Source organism: Ranitomeya variabilis, chromosome 2 (genome assembly GCF_051348905.1).
Source record: "Ranitomeya variabilis isolate aRanVar5 chromosome 2, aRanVar5.hap1, whole genome shotgun sequence".
Taxonomy (NCBI): domain Eukaryota; kingdom Metazoa; phylum Chordata; class Amphibia; order Anura; family Dendrobatidae; genus Ranitomeya; species Ranitomeya variabilis.
Genome location: NC_135233.1, coordinates 220,873,084 through 220,900,908, shown reverse-complemented (window position 1 = coordinate 220,900,908; position 27,825 = coordinate 220,873,084). Strand labels below are relative to the sequence as shown.

The window sequence follows — 27,825 nt, the reverse complement described above, 5'->3', positions numbered from 1 at the left end:
TGGTCACACTTGTCAAACAGTATGTGATTTTTCTTTTAATAGGATTCTAACAATGAGTTTGTCTTTGCATCCTAAAAAGTGAAAAATTATACTGTCTGATTAAGGCCCGATTCATGCTGTTTCGTAGTCAGAGTATGGACTAAGGCTACTTTCACACTAGCGTCGTGCACTGCACGTCGCAGTGCGTCGTTATGGATAAAAAATGCAACCTGCAAAGTTGTCTGCAGGATGCGTTTTTTCTCCATAGACTGGTTGCGTCGTGTTTTGGCGCACCGCCGCCACAAAAAAAGTTACATGTAACTTTTTTTGTGCGTCGGGACCACCATTTTCGACTGCGCATCCGTGGCCGAAACTCCGCCCCCTCCTCCCCGGACCTTACAATGAAGCAGCGGAAGCGTCTTAAGACTGCTTCCGCTGCCAACGTCGGGCATTTTCTTCACAGTATGCGTCGGGCCGACGCAGCGCGACGGCCCCGTACCGACACTAGTGTGAAAGTAGCCTAAGCAGACACTGGCTGCGAGTATCCTGACATTAACTCACAGCCTCATACAAAAAGTGGATGTGTGAATAGGGACCAAGCCTAACTAAATGGCTGATAAGCATCATATTGATAAACCGTGTGTGCCTTTTGACCACTCAGGAAAAAAAAACACAGATTAGTATGCACACAGTGCAATTGGTCGGCACTCAGTGGTTGCAATAGTATCTGTTAATGTAATGTCGAGAGAACATCTACTAAAATGTATTTGTTTTGGGATGTGGTGCTGAACCAGACATAAAATATTTTATTACTTGAACTTCTGAGGACACAGATGTCCACCATTTACTGCCATCCATGGTTACCCATAGTCAGATGTAACAGTGATCTTCCAATACTTCTGATCGCAACAATAACTACTGATAATAGAAATCATATGATCATTTACACTAATCATATGTAGGGTAGAGAAAAACAGTGAGGCCAACACTCTGACCACTGTAATAGCTAATTGACACACAATTTTGTTTCACTATAGTGCCTACACTGGCCAGGCTTTGGCCACACTGTTAATGCATCGCCACCACACTGTCTGCCTGAACGCATTACCCTAATAAAAAGTACAAATCCCCCTATGTAGCAAATGAATAAAACACTATAGCTGCTAACATCACAAGAACACAACTAGTCATTAACCCCTTCACGACCTCCGCCGTACTATTACGGCGGAGGTCGGGTCCCCTGCTTTGATGTGGGCTCCGGCGCTGAACCCAACTCAAAGCCGGGCCATGTCAGCTGTTTTGAACAGCTGACATGTGCCCGCAATAGCGGCGGGTGAAATCGCGATTCAACCGCCGCTATTTACCAGTTAAATGCCACTGTCAAACGCTGACAGCGGCATTTAACCGGCGCTTCCGGCCGCAAATGATCGCATCGCCGACCCCCGTCACATGATCGGGGGTCAGCGATGCGTCAGGATAGTAACCATAGAGGTCCTTGAGACCTCTATGGTTACTGATGCCGACCTGCTGTGAGCACCACCTTGTGGTCGGCGCTCATAGCAAGCCTGCATTTCAGCTACATAGCAGCGATCTGTTGAAGCATGGCAAAAGTTAAAAAAAGTTTTATATTTTTTTTTTTTCATATTTTTTTAAAAGTTTAAATCACCCCCCTTTCCCCCATCCAAAATAAAACTACATATACATACATATAAAAATCAAACCTACACATATTTGGTATAGCCGCGTTCAGAATCGCCTGATCAATAAAAAAAAAGGATTAACCTGATCACTAAACAGCGTAGCGAGAAAAAAATTAGAAACGCCAGAATTATGTTTTTTTTTGGTTGCCGCGACATTGCATTAAAATGTAATAACGGGCGATCAAAAGAATGTATCTGCACCAAAATGGTATCATTAAAATCGTCAGCTCGGCACGCAAAAAGTAAGCCCTCACCTGACCCCAGGTCATGAAACATGGGGACGCTACGGGTATTGGAAAATTGCGCAATTTTTTTTGTTTTTTATTTTTTTTTAGCAAACTTTGGAATTTTTTTTTTACCACTTAGATAAAACGTAACCTAGACATGTTTGGTGTCTATGAACTCGTAATGACCTGGAGAATCAAAATGGCAGGTCAGTTTTAGCATTTAGTGAACCTAGCAAAAAAAGCCAAACAAAAAACAAGTGTGGGATTGCACTTTTTGTGCAATTTCACCGCACTTGGAATTTTTTTCCCGTTTTCTAGTACACGTCATGCTAAAACCAATGATGTTGTTGAAAAGTGCAGCTTGTCCCTCAAAAAACAAGTCCTCACATGGCCATATTGACGGAAAAATAAAAAAGTTATGGCTCTGGGAAGGAGGGGAGCGAAAAACAAGAATGCAAAAACGGAAAAGGGCAAGGTCGTGAGGGGGTTAAACCAACTCTTATTAATGTGTTAAAGTAGGGACATGCAGTCCCTATACCCCTTCGAGATGTGGATGACCACACAGAGCTGCACATGGTTTTCTGATCCTGGAGTAAGATCTCATTCACCAGCACATTTTTTTTCATATTTTTGGACAAGAGGAAAAGTGATCGATTTTGATTAGGGTTTTGTTTTTTCATCTGATTTCCATTCATTTTTTGTCTGTGCTCCATTCATTTTTCTAAAATGCAAAAAAAAAGAAAAAAATAACTTCTTCTACCCAATAAACATTAAAAATAGACAGAACTTGGATGACACGCAAGTTGCATCTGTGTGCTGTCTGATCTTTTCACAGACCCATAGACTAGACTGGAATGTGCTTTTTTGATTTATGAATGTGCATAGACTATAATAGGAAAAAGATCCACCCATGAAAACCATGAATAGAACATGTATGTGAATCACAGACATCTGAACAAGTCATAAGGCCTCATTCAGACAACATGTTTCACGTACGTGATCTAAATGTTGTTTCTATACATTGAACACATACCCATTATGGGGCTGTTCACATACTCGGGTTTTCTTGCGCACTGTGTGTCCAAAGGAAAAAAAATAGGAAAACAGAGACGTCCAAATCTGAATCAAGTCACAAATCAAACCCATTCAAGTCTATGAATCTGTGAAAAGCTCAGACAGCATTCGAAAGTGATCATAATGTTATTTCATGAACTGTATGATACCAGAAACCTCCATTAGTTATTTTAGCATACAGAAAAACTGATGAAACATTGAAGGGAAAAAAGGACACCAATCAAACACTGATGAGTAACTGACCATTCACACTTATGGAAGGGGGTCTTTGTTTTCATGTAAAGAATAAACAAATCAATTACGGTAATCAGAATAATTAATCTGAATAAGGCCCAAGTCTGTAAAATCACTGATTGATGAAACTATGACATTACCTTACTGGGATACAAAATCAGAGCACAGCTCAATCTACGGCATGCAGGTGCTATCTACTGTAATAATGTAATTCATCTTTACAGTGCACAGTTGGGTCAGGAAGACCTGACTGTGGAATCTTTTCTTTCCTACATTATGCGCAAATTTTGTGCAATATTTAGTCTACTTACATGCTGAAAATTCTTGATCTACACTAAGAGCTGAGACAAGTGGCTTGGATGACCATTCACCACACATGCAGTGGTCATGTTGAGGCTTTTAACCACAGAAGCTCTCTGACTCGTAGGTCTTTCCATTGTTTCCCTGCACAATGACTTAATTTTGCAAGGAAACATTACGATCTTCTGCAGTCTTGCAGGTGAAACAGATGTTTCCCGGCACTATTAAGTAATTGGGAAAGGAAGCAGCGGAACAGGGCTACTGCAGCATGACTGATTCGTACACCTAAGAGCCAAACATTCACAATCGCAAATAATACCTAATATATATATATATATTAAATATTATAGTGATGAACGAGCATGCTCGGCTAAGGTGTTATCCGAGCATGCTTAAATGCTAATAGAGCATCTTCGGCGTGCTCTCACACTATGTTTGAGTCGCCACGACTGTTCGACAGCCGCAACACATGAAGGCATTGCTTAATAAACAGGAAATCTCTGCATGTGTTGTGGCGACTCATAACATAGTATGAGACCATGCCGAAGATGCTCTATTACCACTCGAGCATGCCCAGATAACACCTTATCCAACACGCTCGCTCATCACTAATTGTAGATTAATTTTTCATTTAACCATACAGATGTTTCTCACAAAATTAGAATATCATAAAAAAAAATGTATTTCAGTTCTTCAATACAAAAAGTGGAACTCATTATAAAGAGTCATTACAGAGAGATCTATTTCAAGTGTTTATTTCTGTTAATGTTGATGATTAAGGCTTACAGCCAATGAAAACCCAAAAGTCATTATCTCAGTAAATTAGAATACTTTATAACACCAGCATGAAAAATGATGTTAAATCTAAAATTTTGGCCTATTGAAATGTATGCTCAGTAAATGCACTCAATACTTGGTCGGGGATCCTTGTGCATCAATTACTGCATCAATGCGGTGTGGCATGGAGGCGATCAGCCTGTGGCACAGCTGAGGTGTTATGGAAGCCCAGGTTGCTTTGATAGCAGCCTTCAGCTTGTCTGCATTGTTGGGTCTGGTGTCTCATCTTCCTCTTGACAATACCCCATAGATTCTCTATGGGGTTAAGGTTAGGCGAGTTTGCTGCCAATCAAGCACAGTGATACTGTTGTTAAATCGGGTATTGGTACTTTTGGCAGTATGGACAGGTGCCAAGTCCTGCTGGAGAATGAAGTTTCCATCTCCAAAAAGCTTGTCGGCAGAGGGAAGCATGAAGTGCTCTAAAATTTCCTGGTAGACGGTTGCGCCGACTTTGGTCTTGATAAAACACAGTGGACCTACACCAGCAGATGACATGGCTCCCCAAACCATCACTGATTGTGGAAACTTCACACTAGACCTCAAGCAGCTTGTATTGTGGCCTCTCCACTCTTCCTCCAGACTCTGGGACCTTGATTTCCAAATGAAATGCAACATTTACTTTCATCTGAAAACAACACCTTGGACCACTGAGCAACAGTCCAGTTCTTTTTCTCCTTGGCCCTGGTAAGACGCTTCTGGCGTTGTCTATTGGTCATGAGTGACTTGACACAAATGCGACACTTGTAGCCCATGTCCTGGATACGTCTGTGTGTGGAGGCTCTTGAAGCAATGACTCCAGCAGCAGTCCACTCCTTGTGAATCTCCCCCAAATTTTTGAATGGCCTTTTCTTAACAATCCTTTCAAGGCTGCAGTTATCCCGGTTGCTTGTGCACCTTTTTCTACCACACTTTTTCCTTCCACTCAACTTTCCATTAATATGCTTGGATACAGCACTCTGTGAACAGCCAGCTTCTTTAGCAATGGCCTTTTGTGGCTTACCCTCCTTGTGGAGTGTGTCAATGAGTGCCTTCTGGACATCTGTCAAGTCAGCAGTCTTCCCCATGATTGTGGACCCTACTGAAACAAACTAAGGCTGGTGTCACCCTTGCGAGTGCAATGCGAGAAACTTGCACGAGTTTCTCACATCAATACCCGGCACAGCCGTCGGAACTCGGGACCAGAGTGTTCAGCTGCATAGAAATACCTGCAGCCGCACACTCCGGTCCCAAATGCCGGCGGCTGTGCCGGGTATTGATGCGAGAGACGTGTGTGAGTTTCTCGCATTGCACACGCAAGTGTGACCCTGGCCTTAGGAAGCCTTTGCAGGTGTTTTTTGTTAATCATTCTAATTTACTGAGATAATGACTATTGGGTTTGCATTGGCTGTAAGCCATAATCATCAATATTAACATAAATAAAAGCTTGAAATAGATCACTCTGTTTGCAATTACTCTATGAGTTTCACTTTTTGTTTTGAAGAACTGAAATAAATTAACTTTTTGATGATATTCTAATTTTGCGAGAAGCACCTGTAAGTCATGATGCACATGGGAACAGAGCCTTAGGGGGGCTTTCACTACTGCTGCCACGATAAGAGTAATAACTATACAAAGGAACCACACCAACGCAGAATCCCTGCTTGTCGTAGGGCCTGTGCACATGTTCCAGATTTGTCGCTTTTTTTTTTCTGCGCAGATTTGTCACAAAACCTGAAGGGTTACCAGATGCCAGCAAAGTAAATGAGAATCCTGAATCTCATGCATTCGTTGCTTGTTTTAACTTGCATATTTGGTGCAGATTTAAATCTGCAGCGTATCAATTATTTCAGCTGTTTTGCTGCAGATTTCACATCTACTAATGAGTAGGGAAAAATCTGAACTGAAAATGCATGTAAAAAAACGCAGCAAAAACGTGCCAATTTTATGCAACGTTTTTCCTGCCAAGAGATGCAGAAATTTCTGCATCAAATAATTTTCACAAAAGCATATCCAAAGCTTTCCAGCCACACATTCGAACATCAGCAGATACAGTAGCTAGGGAAATCAACTATCAGCTAAGTTAACATTGTACATAGAGTTAGAAAATTATCCTCTGACCAAAAACACTACAGCATGTGTTTTTACAATGCTCTTTTAGGTCCATGTGGTTTTTCCGGGGAAAACAGCACCTATGGCCATTAACACAAACACTAAAATGTGACTATACCATGCAGAAATAGCCTTGGACCTCAATCTCATTTGTGTATTTCTAAGCCGAAGTTTAATTCAAGGATTGTCATCTGTTACACACCAATTACTGACTGACAAAAACATACAAGTGTGAATGAGCCCTAAAGTGGAATGCAAATGGGGTCTACACCACTTCTGCATCCAAATTGTCCATAATAATTAACAGCTGCAAAAATTTCTGCATCTGCCCTATTTATCAGAAACAAAACAGATCTCAGGACCGTAACAATACCCCAACAACAAATCAGAAACTACATTTGAATAGGGTTGTAGAAAATGAAGAATCTTAATTTCTATCCATAAACAGCACTTGTCAATGGGTTGTAACTGGTATTACAACTCATCACCATTCAAGTGGTTATGTTCCACTTTTTTTCTCCCCAAATCAGTGAAAGGGGTTGTCCAATGAAAGCAAGTTATCACCTATCTACAGAATAGCTAATAACTTGCTGATAGGTAGAACAGGGAATTTTTATCCTCTTTACAAAATGGCAAGGCATGGAAGCCGGATAACAGCTCAATTCATTATCTCCAGGGCTGCTGGAAAAAGCCAAGCACAACGCTTGACAGCCCCATAGAGAATAAATGGAGCTGCGGTCGCATATGCACACTGCTCTGTCATTCTAAAGGGGATATAGGTGCCCTGTTCTGCCAATCACTGCAGGTCCCATTGGTTGGATCTACACTGATCAACAAGTTATTAGCCATCCTGTGAATAGGTGATAACTTGTTTTCACCAGTCCACCCTTTTAAATGGATTTGGATGCTAGAAATATGCCAGATTTTAGGCTTAAATTCTTGGCCTTAAGTAAGCAGAAAAATGCCTTATTCATTTTAGTTTTTCAAGAACTATCTGTATTTTTCATGGATGGCACTCGTACCTTTGACAGTCTATGGGGGTTTTACATATGTTAGATTTTTGCCTTGGACAAAGTAATCAGTGCAAAACGAGGAGAGACGTGGAGTGTCGGTTCTAAAAAGGCAATGCAAGTCTATGGTCAGTGGAAAAAAAAAATCTGACAGCACTCGGATGTCATCTATGTGCCGCCTGTTTTTCGCTGACTGATAGAAGGTAGAAAAACTTTTTTCTCATCAGTGAAAAAAAACCTGACCAAACTCTCATGAAAACCACTGATGAAACCCAGTCTATTTTTCTAAGGCCATGTTCACACTTTGCGGGTTTTACCGCGGATCCGCGGCGATTTTGATGCTGCGGGTCCGCAGCAGTTTCCATTGCGTTTACATTTACATGTAAACCCTATGGAAACCGCAATCCCCTGTGCACATGCTGCGGGAAAAACAGCGCAGAAACGCAGCGGTTTACATTCCGCAGCATGTCACTTCTTTGTGCAGAATCGCTGCGATTCTGCACACATAGGAATGCATTGATCCGCTAACTTCACACATGGGGCTGTGCCCACGATGCAGGAAGTAAGCGGATCATGTGCAGATGGTACCCGGGGTGGAGGAGAGGAGACTCTCCTCCAGGCCCTGGGAACCATATTAGTGTAAAAAAAAAAAAATAATAATAAAAAAAAATAATGATATACTCACCTCTCAGCGCTGCACGCGGCCATCTGGTCGCAGGGTTGCTGTGCGAGCAGGACCTGCGGTGACGTCGCGGTCACATGACCGTGACGTCGCGGTCACATGACCGTGACGTCGCGGTCACATGACCGTGACGTCACGAAGGTCCTTCTCGCACAGCATCTTTGGAACCGGACCGCCGCGTGCAGCGCCGAGGAGATCGGGACGTCAGAGGGTGAGTATAACCATTTTTTATTATTTTTAACATTACTATTGATGCTGCATATTGCTGCATATGCAGCATCAATAGTATAGGAGCAAACCCGCAGCGGAAACCGCAAAACAAACCGCGATAAATCTGCAGGGATAACCGCAGCGGTTTTGCCCTGCAGATTTATCAAATCCGCTGCGGGAGAACCCGCAGAGGACCCCGCAAAGTGTGCACATAGCCTAAGGGTATGTGCACACGTTGCGGATTCTCTGCGGATCCGCAGCATTTTTTGAGGTGCAGAAACGCTGCAGATCCGAATTGATTTACAGTACAATGTAAATCAATGAGAAAAAAAAATGCTGTGCACACCAAGAAAAATTATCTTTCACAATTGGTGCAGAATCCAACCAGAGGAGCAGCACTTTTAGACCTAATACTATCTAATAGACCTGACAGAATAACAAATCTGCAGGTGGTCGGGCATCTAGGAAATAGCGACCACAATATTGTACAGTTTCACCTGTCTTTCACTAGGGGGACTTGTCAGGGAGTCACAAAAACACTGAACTTAAGGAAGGCAAAGTTTGACCAGCTTAGAGATGCCCTTAATCTGGTAGACTGGGACAATATCCTCAGAAATAAGAATACAGATAATAAATGGAAAATGTTTAAGAACATCCTAAATAGGCACTGTAAGCGGTTTATACCTTGTGGGAATAAAAGGACTAGAAATAGGAAAAACCCAATGTGGCTAAACAAAGAAGTAAGACAGGCAATTAACAGTAAAAAGAAAGCATTTGCACTACTAAAGCAGGATGACACCATTGAAGCTCTAAAAAACTATAGGGAGAAAAATACTTTATCTAAAAAACTAATTAAAGCTGCCAAAAAGGAAACAGAGAAGCACATTGCTAAGGAGAGTAAAACTAATCCCAAACTGTTCTTCAACTATATCAATAGTAAAAGAATAAAAACTGAAAATGTAGGCCCCTTAAAAAATAGTGAGGAAAGAATGGTTGTAGATGACGAGGAAAAGGCTAACATATTAAACACCTTCTTCTCCACGGTATTCACGGTGGAAAATGACATGCTAGGTGAAATCCCAAGAAACAATGAAAACCCTATATTAAGGGTCACCAATCTAACCCAAGAAGAGGTGCGAAACCGGCTAAAAAAGATTAAAATAGATAAATCTCCGGGTCCGGATGGCATACACCCACGAGTACTAAGAGAACTAAGTAATGTAATAGATAAACCATTATTTCTTATTTTTAGGGACTCTATAGCGACGGGGTCTGTTCTGCAGGACTGGCGCATAGCAAATGTGGTGCCAATATTCAAAAAGGGCTCTAAAAGTGAACCTGGAAATTATAGGCCAGTAAGTCTAACCTCTACTGTTGGTAAAATATTTGAAGGGTTTCTGAAGGATGTTATTCTGGATTATCTCAATGAGAATAACTGTTTAACTCCATATCAGCATGGGTTTATGAGAAATCGCTCATGTCAAACCAATCTAATCAGTTTTTATGAAGAGGTAAGCTATAGGCTAGACCACGGTGAGTCATTGGACGTGGTATATCTCGATTTTTCCAAAGCGTTTGATACCGTGCCGCACAAGAGGTTGGTACACAAAATGAGAATGCTTGGTCTGGGGGAAAATGTGTGTAAATGGGTTAGTAACTGGCTTAGTGATAGAAAGCAGAGGGTGGTTATAAATGGTATAGTCTCTAACTGGGTCGCTGTGACCAGTGGGGTACCGCAGGGGTCGGTATTGGGACCTGTTCTCTTCAACATATTAATTAATGATCTGGTAGAAGGTTTACACAGTAAAATATTGATATTTGCAGATGATACAAAACTATGTAAAGCAGTTAATACAAGAGAAGATAGTATTCTGCTACAGATGGATCTGGATAAGTTGGAAACTTGGGCTGAAAGGTGGCAGATGAGGTTTAACAATGATAAATGTAAGGTTATACACATGGGAAGAAGGAATCAATATCACCATTACACACTGAACGGGAAACCACTGGGTAAATCTGACAGGGAGAAGGACTTGGGGATCCTAGTTAATGATAAACTTACCTGGAGCAGCCAGTGCCAGGCAGCAGCTGCCAAGGCAAACAGGATCATGGGGTGCATTAAAAGAGGTCTGGATACACATGATGAGAGCATTATACTGCCTCTGTACAAATCCCTAGTTAGACCGCACATGGCGTACTGTGTCCAGTTTTGGGCACCGGTGCTCAGGAAGGATATAATGGAACTAGAGAGAGTACAAAGGAGGGCAACAAAGTTAATAAAGGGGATGGGAGAACTACAATACCCAGATAGATTAGCGAAATTAGGATTATTTAGTCTAGAAAAAAGACGACTGAGGGGCGATCTAATAACCATGTATAAGTATATAAGGGGACAATACAAATATCTCGCTGAGGATCTGTTTATACCAAGGAAGGTGACGGGCACAAGGGGGCATTCTTTGCGTCTGGAGGAGAGAAGGTTTTTCCACCAACATAGAAGAGGATTCTTTACTGTTAGGGCAGTGAGAATCTGGAATTGCTTGCCTGAGGAGGTGGTGATGGCGAACTCAGTCGAGGGGTTCAAGAGAGGCCTGGATGTCTTCCTGGAGCAGAACAATATTGTATCATACAATTATTAGGTTCTGTAGAAGGATGTAGATCTGGGGATTTATTATGATGGAATATAGGAATATAGGCTGAACTGGATGGACAAATGTCTTTTTTCGGCCTTACTAACTATGTTACTATGTTACTTTGCGGAAAATCCGCTGCGGAAATGCTGCGGGTTTAAAAGAGGTAGCATGTCACTTCTTTTTTGTGAATCTGCAGCGTTTTTGTACCCACTCCATTATAGAAAACCGCAGGGGTAAAAACCACAGCAAATCCGCAAGAAAACCGCAGCAAAACCGCACAAAAAAACGCTGCGGAACCGCACAAAAAACAGCAGGTGCGTTTTCTGCCAGGAGAGACAGAATCCGCACCAGAAATTCCTAAGCCTAATCCGCAACGTGTGCACATACCCTAATACATAAAAAACACTGAACGCAGGTGAATCCACATTTGTTCACTGAACCGTACGGATTCATTGCGTCCAATACATTGCACGGGTAAAATTTCTCTTGCGGAGACTCAAGCGAAATTGACATGCTGCGGTCTGGAGAGACGTGTCGAATGTCGGTCTCCGCGGATGATCCTCAGGCATCTTTGGACGCATAGTGGACATGGGATTTCTTAAAATCCCATCATTTATGCTGTAATATCTGGACGGTGCGGGTTGGACACTGCGCAAGTACACAGCGTCCAACCTGCAGCGTTTACTGATCGTGTGCACATACCCTAAGCCTCTTTCACATGTCAGTTTAGTCACATATATGGCTATTTTCACACTTCCGTCGGCCCGACGGACGTTGTGCTAAATTTAGCACAAGGTGAGCAACGGATGCAGCCCAGTGTGATGAGTGGGGAGGAGGGGGCGGAGTTCCGGCCGTGCATGCGCGGTCGGAAAAAGCGGAACCGACAGACAAAAAATGTTACATTGAACTTTTTTGTGCGTCGCGGCCGCCAAAACACAACGCATCCGTCACACAATGTATGCGATGTGTGGCCATGTACACACGTCGCAATGCGTCGCTAATGCAAGTCTATGGAGAAAAAACGCATCCTGCGGGCAACTTTGCAGGATGCGTTTTTTCTCCAAAACGACGCATTGCGACGTACGCCATAAGACGGAAGTGTGAAAGTAGTTTAAGAAATACAAAACAAGTTTCATCAGTAATTTATCAATTTCATCAGTGTGATAAATTTGGTGAATCTTCAGATTGCCCAAACTAAGTTAACCCCTTCATGACCCAGCCTATTTTGACCTTAATGACCTGGCCGTTTTTTGCAATTCTGACCAGTGTCCCTTTATGAGGTAATAACTCAGGAACGCTTCAACGGATCCTAGAATTTGAGATTGTTTTTTCGTGACATATTGGGCTTCATGTTAGTGGTATATTTAGGTCGATAATTTTTGCGTTTATTTGTGAAAAAAATGCAAATTTGGCTAAAATTTTGAAATTTTTGAAATTTTCAAATTTTAAATTTTTATTCTGTTAAACAAGAGAGTTATGTGACACAAAATAGTTAATAAATAACATTTCCCACATGTCTACTTTCCATCAGCACAATTTTGGAAATAAAATTTTTTTTTTGCTAGGAAGTTATAAGGGTTAAAATTTGACCAGCAATTTCTCATTTTTACAACAAAATTTACAAAACCATTTTTTTAGGGACCACCTCACATTTGAAGTCAGTTTGAGGGGTCTATATGGCTGAAAATACCCAAAAGTGACACCATTCTAAAAACTGCACCCCTCAAGGTACTCAAAACCACATTCAAGAAGTTTATTAACCCTTCAGGGGCTTCACATCAGCAGAAGCAACATGGAAGGAAAGAATGAACATTTAACTTTTTAGTCACAAAAATAATCTTTTAGCAACAATTCTTTTATTTTCCCAAGGGTAAAAAGAGAAACTGGACCACAAAAGTTATTGTACAATTTGTCCTGAGTACGCCGATACCCCATATGTGGGGGGGAACCAATGTTTGGGAGCACGACAGGGCTCGGAAGGGAAGGAGCGCCATTTGACTTTTTGAATGAAAAATTGGCTCCAATCTTTAGCGGACACCATGTCACGTTTGGAGAGCCCCTGTGTGCCTAAACATTGGAACTCCCCCACAACTGACCCCATTTTGGAAACTAGACCCCCCAAGGAGCTCATCTAGATGCATAGTGAGCACTTTGAACCCCCAGGTGCTTCACAAATTGATCCGTAAAAATGAAAAAGTACTTTTTTTTCACAAAAAATTTTTTATCCTCAATTTTTTCATTTTCACATGGGCAACAGGATAAAATGGATCCTAAAATGTGTTGGGCAATTGCTCCTGAGTACGCCGATACCTCATATGTGGTCACAAACCACTGTTTGTGCACACGGCAAGGCTCGGAAGGGAAGGAGCGCCATTTTATTTTTGAATGAAAAATTAGCTCCTATCGCTAGCGGACACCATGTCGCGTTTGGAGAGCCCCTGTGTGCCTAAACATTGGAGCTCCTCCACATGTGACCCCATTTTGGAAACTAGACCCCCCAAGGAACTTATCTAGATGCATAGTGAGCACTTTGAACCCCCAGCTGCTTCACACATTGATCCGTAAAAATGAAAAAGTACTTTTTTTTTTTTTTTTTTTTTTTTCCCACAAAAAATTTATTTTAGCCTCAATTTGTTCATTTCCACATGGGCAACAGGATAGAATGGATCCTAAAATTTATTGGCAATTTCTCCTGACTACACTGATACCTCACATGTGGTGGTAAACCACTGTTTGGGCACACGGCAGGGCTCGGAAGGGAAGGAGCGCCATTTGACTTTTTGAATGAAAAATTAGCTCCAATCGTTAGCGGACACCATGTCGCGTTTGGAGAGCCCCTGTGTGCCTAAACATTGGAGCTCCCCCACATGTGACCCCATTTTGGAAACTAGACCTCCCATGGAACTAATCTAGATGTGCGGTGACCACTTTAAACCCCCAAGTGCTTCACAGAAGTTTATAACGCAGAGCTGTGAAAATAAAAAATCATTTTTCTTTCCCCAAAAATTATTTTTTAGCCCGCAATTTTTTATTTTCACAAGAGTAACAGGAGAAATTGGACACCAAAAAGTTGTTGTCCAGTTTATCCTGAGTACGCTGATACCCCATATGTGGGGGTAAACCACTGCTTGGGCACACGTCGAGGCTCGGAAGGGAAGTAGTGACTTTTGAAATGCAGACTCTGATGGAATGGTCCGCGGGCGTCACGTTGCGTTTGCAGAGCCCCTGATGTGCCTAAACAGTAGAAACCCCCCACAAGTGACCCCATTTTGGAAACTAGATCCCCCAAGGAACTTATCTAGATATGTGGTGAGCACTTTGACCCCCAAAGTGCTTCGCAAAAGTTTACAACGCAGAGCCGTGAAAATAAAAAATCATTTGGGTCATTCCACATCAAGTGGACCAGTTTTAAAAATCGTCCCCACTCGACCTTCTCCGATTTTGCTGAAAATTTATAAGGATGTACATGTATGTTTGAAAAGAGGTTCTGTAAATTTTTAGGGCCAGATCTCAAATACATTGGGCACTGTTGACCTTTCACTGGAGGTTCCACCAAGCCTGCGGCTTCAGCTAAGAGGATTTTGCAAACTTTGGCGCATAGCCATTAGCATTCTATACTGGCTATGATGCTGAAATTTGGCATACTAGCTCAACTTTTGCTGCTAAACACGATAAAATTATTACCGGCTATGACAAAACAATATTTCAGCCGCAATTTTGTGTCAAAGTAGCTTGAAAAACGCATCGCATAAAATTTATGCCAAACTTTGCCCATATATAACTCAAGACCAAAAACCAATAGTAACTGGTGCTTTGCCCTGTACACCAAACATCTACATGACTTTGCATTGCTGCAATATCACAGTCAAAGCATATGTATTTATGGAAATATTCACACCCACATATGATGAAAAACTTAAAAAAAAACAGAATTTTACCTATTTTTAGGTCAAATTTCTCAAAAAGGGTACCTCTAAAATATATTAATTCTGATATCATTAGAAAGAGCACATTTTTCTCTACAAGGATCATTTTTGTTTTTGGGAGTCTCTCAGTTTAAGAAATGAAAAATGCCACTGAACATGGTGTTATTTATTAATACGCAATGAATGATAACTGCACTATTCAAACCCTTGCGTTGGTCCATGGTGGTTATACCACAACCAATTCCCTAAGAATTGGTATTATAATCCTATTAAGAATTGTAATAATGTTGTCTTTCGAGAATTGGCAGCCCCATCACCTAGGAGCCATGGCCGATAGCCGTGCAAGGCGAGCCTTGGGCGGTCTCTTTATCGCAGGTTCCGAAGCCTGATGGTGGGTGTCTTTGCCTAGGATCCCAAGCCTAATATTGGGTATCTTTTGTTGGTTCCCAAGCCATAATGTTCAGTCTAAGTGGTCTGGAATTGTTGCTGAATTTGCAACATAATCGGTTCAGAGAAGCTGTATTGTCGGCCCATTGCTGTCCAAAAAGGTCCAAATCTTGACATTGGCACCTAAAAGTTGGTCTATTAAGGCTATATCAGACGAATTCGGTGTCTCTGAACGAATGGTCAAACAAGCTCGAAAGCTTAAATGTGAACATGGGATCTTAGCCTTACCTAGAATCAAGTGTTGCAAGAAAGTTTCTGAGGAAGTGAAGAAAAAGGTGCAGGCATTTTTTGAGGATGATGAATTCAGTCGAATGTGCCCTGGTAAAAAAGACTATGTATCAGTGCGGATAGCAGGAGAAAAAAAGCAGATGCAAAAGCCACTATTACTGAGCAATATGAGGGAAATGTTTGTTGCCTATCGGGATCGGAATTGCCCTGAAATTGGATTTTCCAAGTTTTGTGAGCTTTGGCCAAAGTGGTGCGTAACCGTTGGATCTGCTGGAACACATTCCGTTTGTGTGTGTACCATTCACCAAAATGTCAAACTGATGCTTGCAGCATGCCCAATCAATGATGACTACGAAGAGCTCACATGCAAAATGGTCTGTGGAATTGAATCCAAGGACTGTATGCTTGGCCGTTGTGATAAATGCCCGGGTCCTGAAGTTTTAAAAGAATTTCTAGTCAATGTGTTTGTCAACAGTGACCCTGAAGATATTATTGAGTTCAAACAATGGATTCACACTGATCGAGACACGCTTGATACCAAACAACTGACTATAGAAGATTTCATTGAAGAATTGGTTTTGAAAATTTCTAAACTTTGTAGCCATCACTACATCGCCAAGCATCAAAGTTGATATCTGAAATCGTTGAAGGAAAATCTGAGACCTGGAGAGCTTGTGATCCTTATGGACTTTGCTGAAAATTACTCATTTATTGTTCAAGATGCCATTCAAGGTTTCCACTGGGAAAATAGTCAAGCTACAGTACACCCATTTGTAATTTACTTCAAGGAGTTAAATGGTGAAGCTGCGCAGAACATCAGCTTGTGCATAATCAGTGATTGCTCACGACATGACACAGTTGCAGTCCACACTTTCTTAACAGTAATTGTGGAGTATCTCAAGACTCTCATCTATGGGATTCGTCATATCCACTACTTCAGCGATGGATCTGCAGCCCAGTGCAAAAATTTCAAAAATTCTCTACTTGTGCCACCACAATGCTGATTTCAATATTAGCGCTGAATGGAATTTTTTTGGTACCAGTCATGGAAAGTCGCCCTGTGATGGGATTGGAGGGACAGCAAAGAGGTTGGCAGCTCGTGCCAGTCTTCAACGCCCAACTGAAAACCAAATACTGACCCCGGTGGATTTATTCAACTTTTGCAATGAGCAACTGCATGGAATCAAGTTTTTTTTGTTCCAAAAGAAAAAAAATTGACGAAATACGGGTAGTTCATGAGGAAAGGTTCAAAGATGGACATACAATTGCTGGAACAAGAGAAAATCACCAGTTTGTGCCAATTGATGACAAAAAGATTCGCATTTCAAGGGTGTCAAATGACTCATCATCTTTCATTGCCCATGTAGATAGAGCTGTCAGATCAGAAATGCCTTTTGTGCCAATTGCAAACCTCCAGCCAGGGCAATACATTGCCTGCATTTACGATAGGAACTGGTGGATTGGAAATATTTCTGAAATTTCAGTCGACGAGCATGATGCATTAATAAATTTTATGCATCCTCATGGACCAGCTAGCTTCTTTCACTGGCCTGTGAGAAATGATACATGCTGGATTCCCGAGCAGTCAATCATTGCAATAATTCCAGCACCAGCTGCAACAGCAATGGGCCGACAATACAGCTTCTCTGAACCGATTATGTTGCAAATTCAGCAACAATTCCAGACCACTTAGACTGAACATTATTGCTTGGGAACCAACAAAAGATACCCAATATTAGGCTTGGGATCCTAGGCAAAGACACCCACCCTCAGGCTTCGGAACCTGCGATAAAGAGACCGCCCGAGGCTCGCCTTGCACGGCTATCGGCCATGGCTCCTAGGCGATGGGGCTGCCAATTCTCGAAAGACAGCATTATTACAATTCTTAATAGAATTATAATACCAATTCTTAAGAGAATTGGTTGTGGTATAACCACCATGGACCAACGCAAGGGTTTGAATAGTGCAGTTACCATTCATTGCGTATTAATAAATAACACCATGTTCAGTGGCATTTTTCATTTCTTAAACTGAGAGACTCCAAAAAAACAAAACAATGATCCTTGTAGAGAAAAACGTGCTCTTTCTAATGATATCAGAATTAATATATTTTAGGGGTAACCTTTTTGAGAAATTTGACCTAAAAATAGGTAAAATTTGTTTTTTTTAAGTTTTTCATCATATGCAGGTGTGAATATTTCCACAAATACATATGCTTTGACCGTGATATTGCAGCAATGCAAAGTCATGTAGATGTTTGGTGTACAGGGCAAAGCACCAGTTACTATTGGTTTTTCGTCTTGAGTTATATATGGGCAAAGTTTGGCATAAATTTTATGCAACGCGTTTTTCAAGCTACCTTGACACAAAATTGCGGCCGAAATATTGTTTTGTCATAGCCGGTAATAATTTTATCGTGTTTAGCAGCAAAAGTTGAGCTAGTATGCCAAATTTCAGCATCATAGCCAGTATAGAACTCTAATGGCTATGTGCCAAAGTTTGCAAAATCCTCTTAGCTGAAGCTGCAGGCTTGGTGGAACCTCAAGTGAAAGGTCAACAGTGCCCAATGTATTTGAGATCTGGCCCTAAAAATTTACAGAACCTCTTTTCAAACATACATGTACATCCTTATAAATTTTCAGCAAAATCGGAGAAGGTCGAGTGGGGACCACTGGTCCACTTGACATGGAATGACCCATTTTTCTTTCCTCTAAAATTATGTTTTAGCAAGTAATTTTTTAGTTTCACAAGGGTAGCAGGAGAAATTGGACCCCAAAAGTTGTTGTCCAGTTTGTCGTGAGTACACTGATACCCCATATGTGGGGGGGGGGAACCACTGTTTGGGCACACGTCGGGGCTCGGAAGGGAAGTAGTGACGTTTTGGAATGCAGACTTTGATGGAATGGTCTGCGGGCGTCACGTTGCGTTTGCAGAGCCCCTGATGTGCCTAAACAGCAGAAACCCCCCACAATTGACCCTCTTTTGGAAACTAGACCCCCAAGGAACTTATCTAGATATGTGGTGAGCACTTTGAACCCCCAAGTGCTTCACAGAAGTTTACAACGCAGAGCCGTGAAAATAAAAAAATATTTTTCTTTCCTCAAAAATTATGTCTTAGCAAGCAATTTTTTATTTTCACAAGGGTTACAGGAGAAATTAGACCCCAATAGTTGTTGCCCAGCTTGTCCTGAGTACGCTGATACCCCATATGTGGGGGTAAACCACTGTTTGGGCACACGTTGGGGCTCGGAAGGGAAATAGTGACTTTTGAAATGCAGACTTTGATGGAATGGTCTGCGGGCGTCACGCTGCATTTGCAGAGCCCCTGATGTGCCTAAACAGTAGAAACTCCCCACAAGTGACCCCATTTTGGAAACTAGACCCTCCAAGGAACTAATCTAGATGTGTGGTGAGCACTTTGAACCCCCAAGTGCTTCACAGAAGTTTATGACGCAGAGCCGTGAAAATATGAAGATTGGAAGATGGCGGCGCCCATGGAGAAGACGGACGGACTCCGGGAGGCTCGGTAAGTATGAGGGGGGGTGGATCGGAGCACGGGGGGGTGGGGGGTGGATCGGAGCACGGGGGAGCGAGCAGGAGGACGGGGAAGCGGACAGAGGGGACTACGTGACAGATCGGAGGACTGGGGAGGCGATCGGTGGCTGTGGGGGGGGGCACATCAGGGTTTCCAGCCATGGCCGATGATATTGCAGCATCGGCCATGGCTGGATTGTAATATTTCACCACTTTTTATAGGTGAAATATTACGAATTGCTCTGATTGGCTGTTGCACTTTCAACAGCCAATCAGAGCGATCATAGCCACGAGGGGGTGAAGCCACCCCCCCGGGCTGTAGTACCACTCCCGCTGTCCCTGCAGATCGGGTGAAATTGGAGTTAACCCTTTCACCCGATCTGCAGGGACGCGATCATTCCATGACGCCACATAGGCGTCACAGGTCGGATTGGCACTGACTTTCATGACGCCTACGTGGCGTCAAAGGTCGGGAAGGGGTTAAGGCAGCATCAGTACTCATTCAGGAGTCAGTTTTCAGATGTGTGCTGTCAGTTTTTTTCACATTATATTCTATAAAGCTGTTCACACATCAGACATGGAAATAAGTCCTATTTCTGTCTGATTTGCAGATCAAATTTGCCAATATAACTGAATGTGTAAATGAAAAAAAAGGAAATTGCACAAGCTGCCATTCATATTACATCCATGTGCTGTACCTTTTTTTACTGACTTGTTGCTAGGAGAAGCTCCTTTTACATGTGAAAATGAAAACACACTATGGTAAAAATTGACACAAGCAAGCAACAAGAGATTAGACTTGAATCCAGCACAATGATGAAAATCTGTATTTTGGGGGGGTTTAAGGTATAAGGAAATAAAAAGTGAAATGTGAATTCAACCTTGTTTGTGAAAATGCCAAACATTTCAAGCATTTTTGGTCTTTTTTCTATCATTTTAAAAGTCCTGTAGAAAAGCCTTAGCATGCTGTGCATGGAAAAAAAAAACTGTGCTAACATCTGGCTGTTACGATTTTGCCCTAAAAAGAAAAAGTTCCAAATGAACAAGGCAAAAAACACTACTAACACCTGTGTGTGAGTCTAGCCTCAAAGGGGATTTCAACTTTTGGAAAAGTGGACCTCAAACGTTTCCTGTAGCGTTAAATAAAAAAAAAAATCAAACAGCACTTATGTGGATGTATACAACGTTGCAATGTATGACAAATAAACAAGAGGTGATAAACGGTACAGGAGCTGCGGCTATTTGGTATATTTTTATTTTAGGATATTACCTGATGTTAAAGTCTTTTTAAAATACTGGATCACCCAGGCTGGAAAGACAAATGCATTTTTTGTGGCAATTCAATAAGGAATGTGCAGAACCAATATACCTATTTTGTGGCGCTCTTTTTGTTTGAGGAATATTAGAGTGGGTCTTCCCACAAAGAAAAAAACACTGCATGCTCCAAACAATTTTCCCCATAGATTTATATGTATGAAAACAACAACAAAAAATAAAAGAATAAGGGTATGTTTCCACGGTCAGGAATCGCTGCTTGTTTGACGCTGCGCAGAGCTGCAGCGTCAAACAAGCAGCGTCCAGATGTTCCAGCATAGTGGAGGGGATTTTATGAAATCCCGTCTCCACTATGCGTGGAAACCCGCACGCGGCGGCCCTGCGACTCCGGACATGCTGCGCGTCTTTTCAGATCGCAGCATGTCCGTACACCTTGCGGGGACGCAGCGTCCCCGCAAGGCATATCACAGGGCGCTATGGGAGCGAGCGATCATCCCGGATGTGAAGAGTTAACACATCCGGCATGATCGCGTCCCAGAAAGGGGGCGGGGCTTAGCGCCGAGCAGCTTCGCCGCTGCGGCGATACCGCCGGCCATCCTGACAGTGGAAACATACCCTTACGGTACATTGCAAAAAAAAAAAAAACACCAGAAATTTAAAGAAATTTTTACAAGCACAAAAGAAAGGCCACAAGGAAAAGTATTTCAAGGCAGTCGTGGGTTGGTTTCTCACAAATCAATTTTTCCAAAAAACGTGGTAAATCCGTGGTAAATCCGCGTGTGCACATACCATTAGGGTATGTGTCCACATTCAGGTTTGCTTCAGGCTTTGGTCAGCATTTTATGCAAGTAAAATCCTGACCAAAACTGCACCTGAGGTCACTGGCAGGTCACCTGCGGTGTTCCTGCGTGTTTTGCTCATTGTAGCAACATGCTGCGTTTTGAAAAAACGCACCGCATGTGCGTTTTCGCGGCAAAAACGCATGCGTTTTTTAACACATAGTGGAGTCGGGATTTCATGAAATCCCCTCCACTATGCTGTAACATCTGGACGCTGCGTTTTTGACGCTGCGGAAAAACGCAGCGTCAAAAACGCAGCGTTTCCTGAACGTGGACACATACCCTTAGTGTTTCCTACACATTTCCCATTCTTTTTTCAATCCATTTCTATCTCAAAAACTGCATATGCGATTCCTGCCATTATAGGGTTCAATGGCTTTTTTTTTTTTTTTCACGCAGCATACTTTGGATAGACACAACACTTTTCTGGAATTTTTCAAACATGCTTCTCTATAGGAAAAAATATATATTTTATTTTTACATATTATATGTATGTGTAACAAGATAGAAAACACCACCAAAAACTATTTTTAAAAAAAGCTATGATAAAAAATGTGACTTTCAAATTTTTTTGCTTTAGCAAGCATTTAAAAAAAATTGGATCATAACCACATTTTTTGCTGGAAACAAAAAAAAGTTGCCTTGTCAGAGTAAATTTGCTGCATTTGTCAGAAATTTTAATGTTTACGTGCTGAGTGCTTCCATATATAATAAATAAATATATATATATGTGTGTGAAATCTGCAGCATCAATAGACACTATGCAAAATAAATAAATGTATAAAAATGTGAAATCTGAAGCATCAATTGACAATATGCAAGCTTAAATTCCACATCATAGGTTAATTTCTGATGTGGATGTGATATAATCTCCAAATCAAATGGAGCCTAAAAGACAAAGATTACTAGTTCAACATCTCTGAAAATCAACCTCGTAAGCTCAGGATTGCAGGTTTTACAGGCAATCTAGATCATCTACCCAATGATATTAATGGTAATGAGAAGTGTGAAAGCTACTTTTAAAAATGCTATTTACTACTACTACATAAAATCAAGAAAAATACATTGCTGCTGCTTAAGAAGAAACAACCAGCGGGTGACTGATCGCTTGAGAACATTCAGGGTTGTAATGCACATTGTGAATAGGCGTTAAGTGTTACAGTGCCACAAATGTAGATCTGAAAATTCTTATTTAAAAAATTTTTTCAGCATTTTGTTCCCTACGTTTGATCAAAAGCAGTGCGGACAACATTGTATCTACTTTTACATCTCAAGACAACAACATAGTCAACAGGTGGCATTGACAACCAAATGGTCACAAGTTTCCACGCTAGCGACCGTACACCACCAAGCTATCAAGTTAGTGCTGTGTACATTTTTTTTATTTTTTTTTATCAAGGTGCTAGTTTTGTGGTGGAAAAAAAAGTGGTATTGTTAAAGCATCATATGTACACTAAAAATTGGCAAATTTTGGAAAGTGGCAAGAAACGAGGTGAATAATAACCTACAGGGTAGTGGTCATCAACATTTTCTGTTTTTGGGATGGCCCAAATAAATACAGCCCTAATCAGAATTGGCGTATTTTACTTTGACAAAAATCAGGGATAGGTAGCCGCTTCTGATTTCAGAAAAAATTCTAATATTGTGAACTGATGGAAAAACAGATAACAATGGTCACCAAAATATCTATTTTTTTTAATTTTTTTTAATAGAAAGTGGTCCAGTCATATAATTGCTTAAAGTTAGGTGTTATTGATTTGTCATTTCTTTAAGTCACCTCATGTATTTAAAGGGAACCTGTCTGCAGTTTTGGCTGATATAAGATACGGCCATCACCATTCAGGGCTTACACACAGCATTCTATAATGCCGTATATAAGCCCCTAACCCGACCTGGAAGAACTGAAAAATACGTTTTATTGTACTCACCTGCAGGGCAGTCTGGTCCAGTGGGTGTTGCTGGTCTTGGTACGGCGCCTCCCATCTTCTTTTGATCGCCACCCTCCTGCTTGCTTTCCTGCATCTTCCACACAAGATCCCCAGCATTGCGCTCCTGCGCAGGCATACTTCTCTGTACTGTTGAGGGGAGAGCAAAGTACTGCAGTGCGCAGGTGCTGGAAAAGGTCAAAGAGCCCCAACACCTGTGCACTGCAGTACTTTGCTCAGCCCTCAACAGGGCAGACAAAGTACGCCTGTGCATGAGCGTGATGCCGGGGGGATGCAGGGTCGCATCATCCACAAGAAGCAAGCAGGAGGGCGGCGATCATTAAAAGATGGGAGGCACCGGACCAAGACCAGCAACACCCATCGGACCGGACCGCGCTGCAGGTGAGTATAATAAAACTTATTTTTCAGTTCTTCCAGGTCAGGCGCTTATATACAGCATTATGGAATGCTGTGTATAAGCCCTGAAAGGTGATGGCTGTATTTTATATCGGCCAAAACTGCTGACAGGTTCACATTAAAAGAGTTACACAAGGACTTTCACTTCTGCATTGGATGATTTGCGCTACTAATGCATCAGCTGCCTATGTGCACATGTTGCGGATTCGTGTGCGGATTTTTCCGCACCGTTTCTGCAAAATCCGCAGGTAAAACGCATTGTGGATTACCTGCGGTTTTTATGCAGATTCCACCTGCGGATTCCTATTGAGGAGCAGGTGTAAACCGCTTCGGAATCCGCACAAAGAATTGACATGCTGCGAAAAATACAACGCAGCATTTCTGTGCGGTATTTTCTGCACCATGGGCACTGCGGATTTCGTTTTCCATACGTTTACATGGTACTGTACAACGCATGGAAAACTGCTGCGAATCCGCAGCGGCCAATCTGCTGCGGATCCGCAGCAAAATCCGCAACGTGTGCACATAGCCTTACAGCTCACGCATCCTATTCTCATTACTAGGCTAACAGTACGCTACTTTCTAAGTGGAAGTCACATACTGCCTGTGTAGAAATGAGGCCCTAGTTAACGTCTTTACGAAGTTGCCCTGAGATTGACAGGACAAAGTGAGAAGCACCTGATTGCTGGGGATCTCAATAGTCACCAGAAATTATCAGTGGTTGCACATGCATGATGTCGCAGCGGTGAGCATGTGTAGCACTGGTGAAGATAGCCTGGACCAGTCACAATTCAGCCACGGTCAGTATTTTACATCAGTATTTGTAAGTCAAAACCAGGGGTGGATGAAAAAAGCATAAGTGGTGACGTGTTTCTATTATACTTTTCTTCAGATTGTTCCCCTCCTGATTTTGGTTTAAAAACACTGATGTAAAATACTAACCACATAATGAACGTGGCCGTAATGCAATCCCCAGTGATCAGATGTTGATTGCCAATCATATGATTATAAAAGGCCTGGTTCACACGTCCATGAAAAAAACACGTTACTGGCGCCACCAATGTTTTTTCAGCATGGGTTAAGAAAAAATTAAATTACCGTACAAAGCTTCTGCTCTCCTTTGCAATACACATGTACAGCGCACAGACTGTACATTGCTGCCATCCGTGTACCATACATGTTTTCCACAGAATTATAGACTTGTATTGGCCCTTGTCATACGTGCGGCCGGAAAAAAAATAGACATGTCTCTGTATGTTTTACAAGGACCTACGATCCATGTAAAAACACAAACATGTGCACAGCAACATAGGTTATAATGGGTACGTGTGGCATCTGAAAAAAGATACCATACGTACTGGAGACACGGATGTGTGAAGGAGGCCCAACACATTCTCACAATATTAAAAGACTGATCTAGTGCCCCCTCATTCCTCTATTGCTAGGCAAGAGGCGCTACTGACGCACAGGGCTGTGGAGTTGGAGACGTGGAGTCGTAGTCGGAGCCCATTTTGGGGGAGTCGGAGTCATGGAAATTGAGGAGTGGGAGTCGGAGGTTTGGCTTACCATCTCCACAGCCCTAGCAGAGCTGTGGAGTCGGAGCCCATTTTGGTGGAGTTGGTGTAATGGAAACTGAGGAGTCGGAGGTTTGGCTTACCAACTCCACAGCCCTGATGATGTGGTGTCCACGGTTATCTTTCACATGTTCTATTGTATTTAACAGGCATGGCGCCAAATTCCTGCCAAATGTAACCATTTCAGTAAGGACCGTCTCCTCCAGATGTGGAAACGAGAGGCACGCTTAGGGAAAAAAAATTGTCTTGGACCGACAGGTGTTTGCTCACCGGCGATCCCACCCTTTACAGTAACGAGGCAGTGGTGATACGGATACACTGCCATAACGTTCAGTGACTAAAGGACTGGTGAAGGTGCCACTGCTTGGTGGGATTGCGAGCGATCAGATATGTATCTGCGGATAATCCCTTAAGGGTGTTATCCGGGGAACCTAATTTCCGTTATCGGTAGGAGAGAGGATCACTGGTCGTCCTCCGCTTATGGTTTACGCGTCCTTTTCTGAAGCCCATCATACACTTTGGATAGCAGTCAGCCACCTCGCTGACACTCCTACACAAGAGCGCTCGCTCTGCTCCAGTTTTCTCAACGACAGGTCATTGGCGGCTTATCGCTTACAGAAAGGAAGGATCGGCAGCTGAAATCAGACATGTCGGAGGAGATAAGGATCCGCCATCACCCGCCGGGGGTCCCCATATACCGTCCCTCTATATCGGCGTTAGTCTAATGTGTATGGGGGGGCTTTAAATACACCCGATGACCAGAACTATCACCCAGGCGATGAGTGGCTGACCGCCGCCGTGCTATCCTTAGACACAAATGCGTGAGCGCACTCCTGCCACCCCGCTCACACACCTTATTGGTGGAATCGGATGGCTTTCAACATAACGCAACAGGCGACGTTAATACATTTTTATGGGTTTGTTAAAGGGACGGCAAAGACCCCGTAAGCAGCACCATCTTTCCACCGGAGAGTGGTACATAGACGGGCAGCACCCCATGGTGAGACATGCAGCAGGCCCCCTGCCCAGCCCCCTTCAGTTTTCGGCCTCTCTGCTCTGAGGGGGGCTTCAGTGACGCACTGTGTAAATCCCACCCAGGACGGTGCCCCCCCCAGCTCTCCACAACACCGGCTCCGTGCGACACCCCACACCGAACCGAAGGAGGGAAAGCCACAGCCGTTGTCAGGGACATTTTTATCCCCACGGCCCCGCCCCCCTTCTCAGCCTGAGGGATTCATAAAAAAAACACATCCACCCTGCGGGGCCCGCCCCCCTCACACACCACACACGGACATAATAGCAGGCATTCGGCAAGCGAGAGGGCGGGAAGGGGAAGCGGAAGGAAATAGGGAGACCCAGCACTCACAGTCTCTCCTCTCCGCTCGGCGCGGCGGCCATTTTCTAACGGCTCCTCCACAGGCTGAGGAGGGAAAAGAGTGGGCAGGGCGGGAGGGAGAGCAGCGGCGGGGTGACGTCACCGCGCGTGCTGAGCCTACCTGCCTCCTCTGTCGCGTCTTACTCGCAGTGACGTCAGGGAATGTTTCATTGTACAGCGGGGGAAAAAGGCGGAGATTTCACCGGTAACCCCGCCCCGCTGATTTGCATGAAGCCCGCCTTCGTCTAATGGAACCTTATGAGAGGGGGGCGTGGCCGCCTCAGACGATGTAGGCTGTGGTGACGCAGTTACTATTATTTAGGCGGGAACTTGGAGCAGGTTCCTGTCAGGGGTTTTTGTGTGTGTGTATAATACAGGATTGTGTTTTCTTGCACCGTGTTAATAATATCTGTAAATGGAGAAAAGTTTTCCTGTAAATGAAGACGCACAAGGGGCAAATTACAAAGCGACGGCTTTTCATGGTGGCTTGTGTAATGAGAAGTTAGCTGGAAAGTGGGCAAAACAGTAACAAATCACCTGAGGAAAGATTTTATCTCATGGAAATTGACCTGCAGTGTAAAGCATCAACTCTGCCACCGTCACAGCGTCACCCACACACCAGAGGCTGGTCGCCCCTGTAACTGGGTGCTTGGTTGTATGTCAGGGATCTGTCCGTAGATTTTACAGCTATAAACCTCCGCCGCTTACCTAGACATCAGCTTTCCAAGGCCAATTCACACGTCCGACGTTCACAGCCCAAGTACGGACCTCGAAGGCCAAGACCGGCCACCAGTCTGACTGGCGACCCGAATGCAACAGCGTACATGAGGTTGTCAAGTTTGAGGGTCATAAATGGACCATGACTGTCTCAAGTGTGCACCTGGTCTTAAAGCAATGTACTATTAGTAGCTTCATTCGATTGGTATATTTAAACTACCTAGGAGTCATGGAGGTGAAACCATTGGGCAGAAGTATTCTTGTGCCGACCTCATCGTGCGTGTAACTGGAAGCCACCAGGTCTTGACATGATATATCCTGTGCTCAGGGTTGTCAATCAAGTCAGTTAGTCCTCAGACTTTTGCCTCCTAATCTGAGAGCAGTATACTTTAGGGGCAGAGACCCTGATTGAAGTGATGTATTACTTACTTGTCTGCTTTCTGTAGTTTTGATAAAATCACTGTTTTATCAGCTGGAGATTATCACTAGAGGACTAGTAAAACTGCTTGTATAACCCTACCACTGATTGGCAGCTTTCTGCGTATGCAGAGTGTACATAGGAAGCTGCCAATGAGTGGTGCGGACTGGGTTATA

At 42.9% G+C, this 27,825-nt stretch overlaps 1 protein-coding gene across 7 annotated transcripts in view; it reads right to left on the bottom strand.

Annotated features, from left to right (window-relative positions):
- MECP2 (methyl-CpG binding protein 2) overlaps positions 1-26,640 on the bottom strand; it is a 98,744-nt gene extending 72,104 nt beyond the window's left edge. For all 7 annotated transcript variants that reach the window (XM_077283669.1, XM_077283674.1, XM_077283672.1 and 4 more), the window contains exon 1: positions 26,506-26,640. In XM_077283669.1, coding sequence (XP_077139784.1) covers positions 26,506-26,537 — 32 coding nt within the window. In that variant the 5' untranslated portion in view covers positions 26,538-26,640. The remainder of the gene's footprint in view (positions 1-26,505) is intronic.
- Between the last annotated feature and the right edge of the window lie 1,185 nt (positions 26,641-27,825).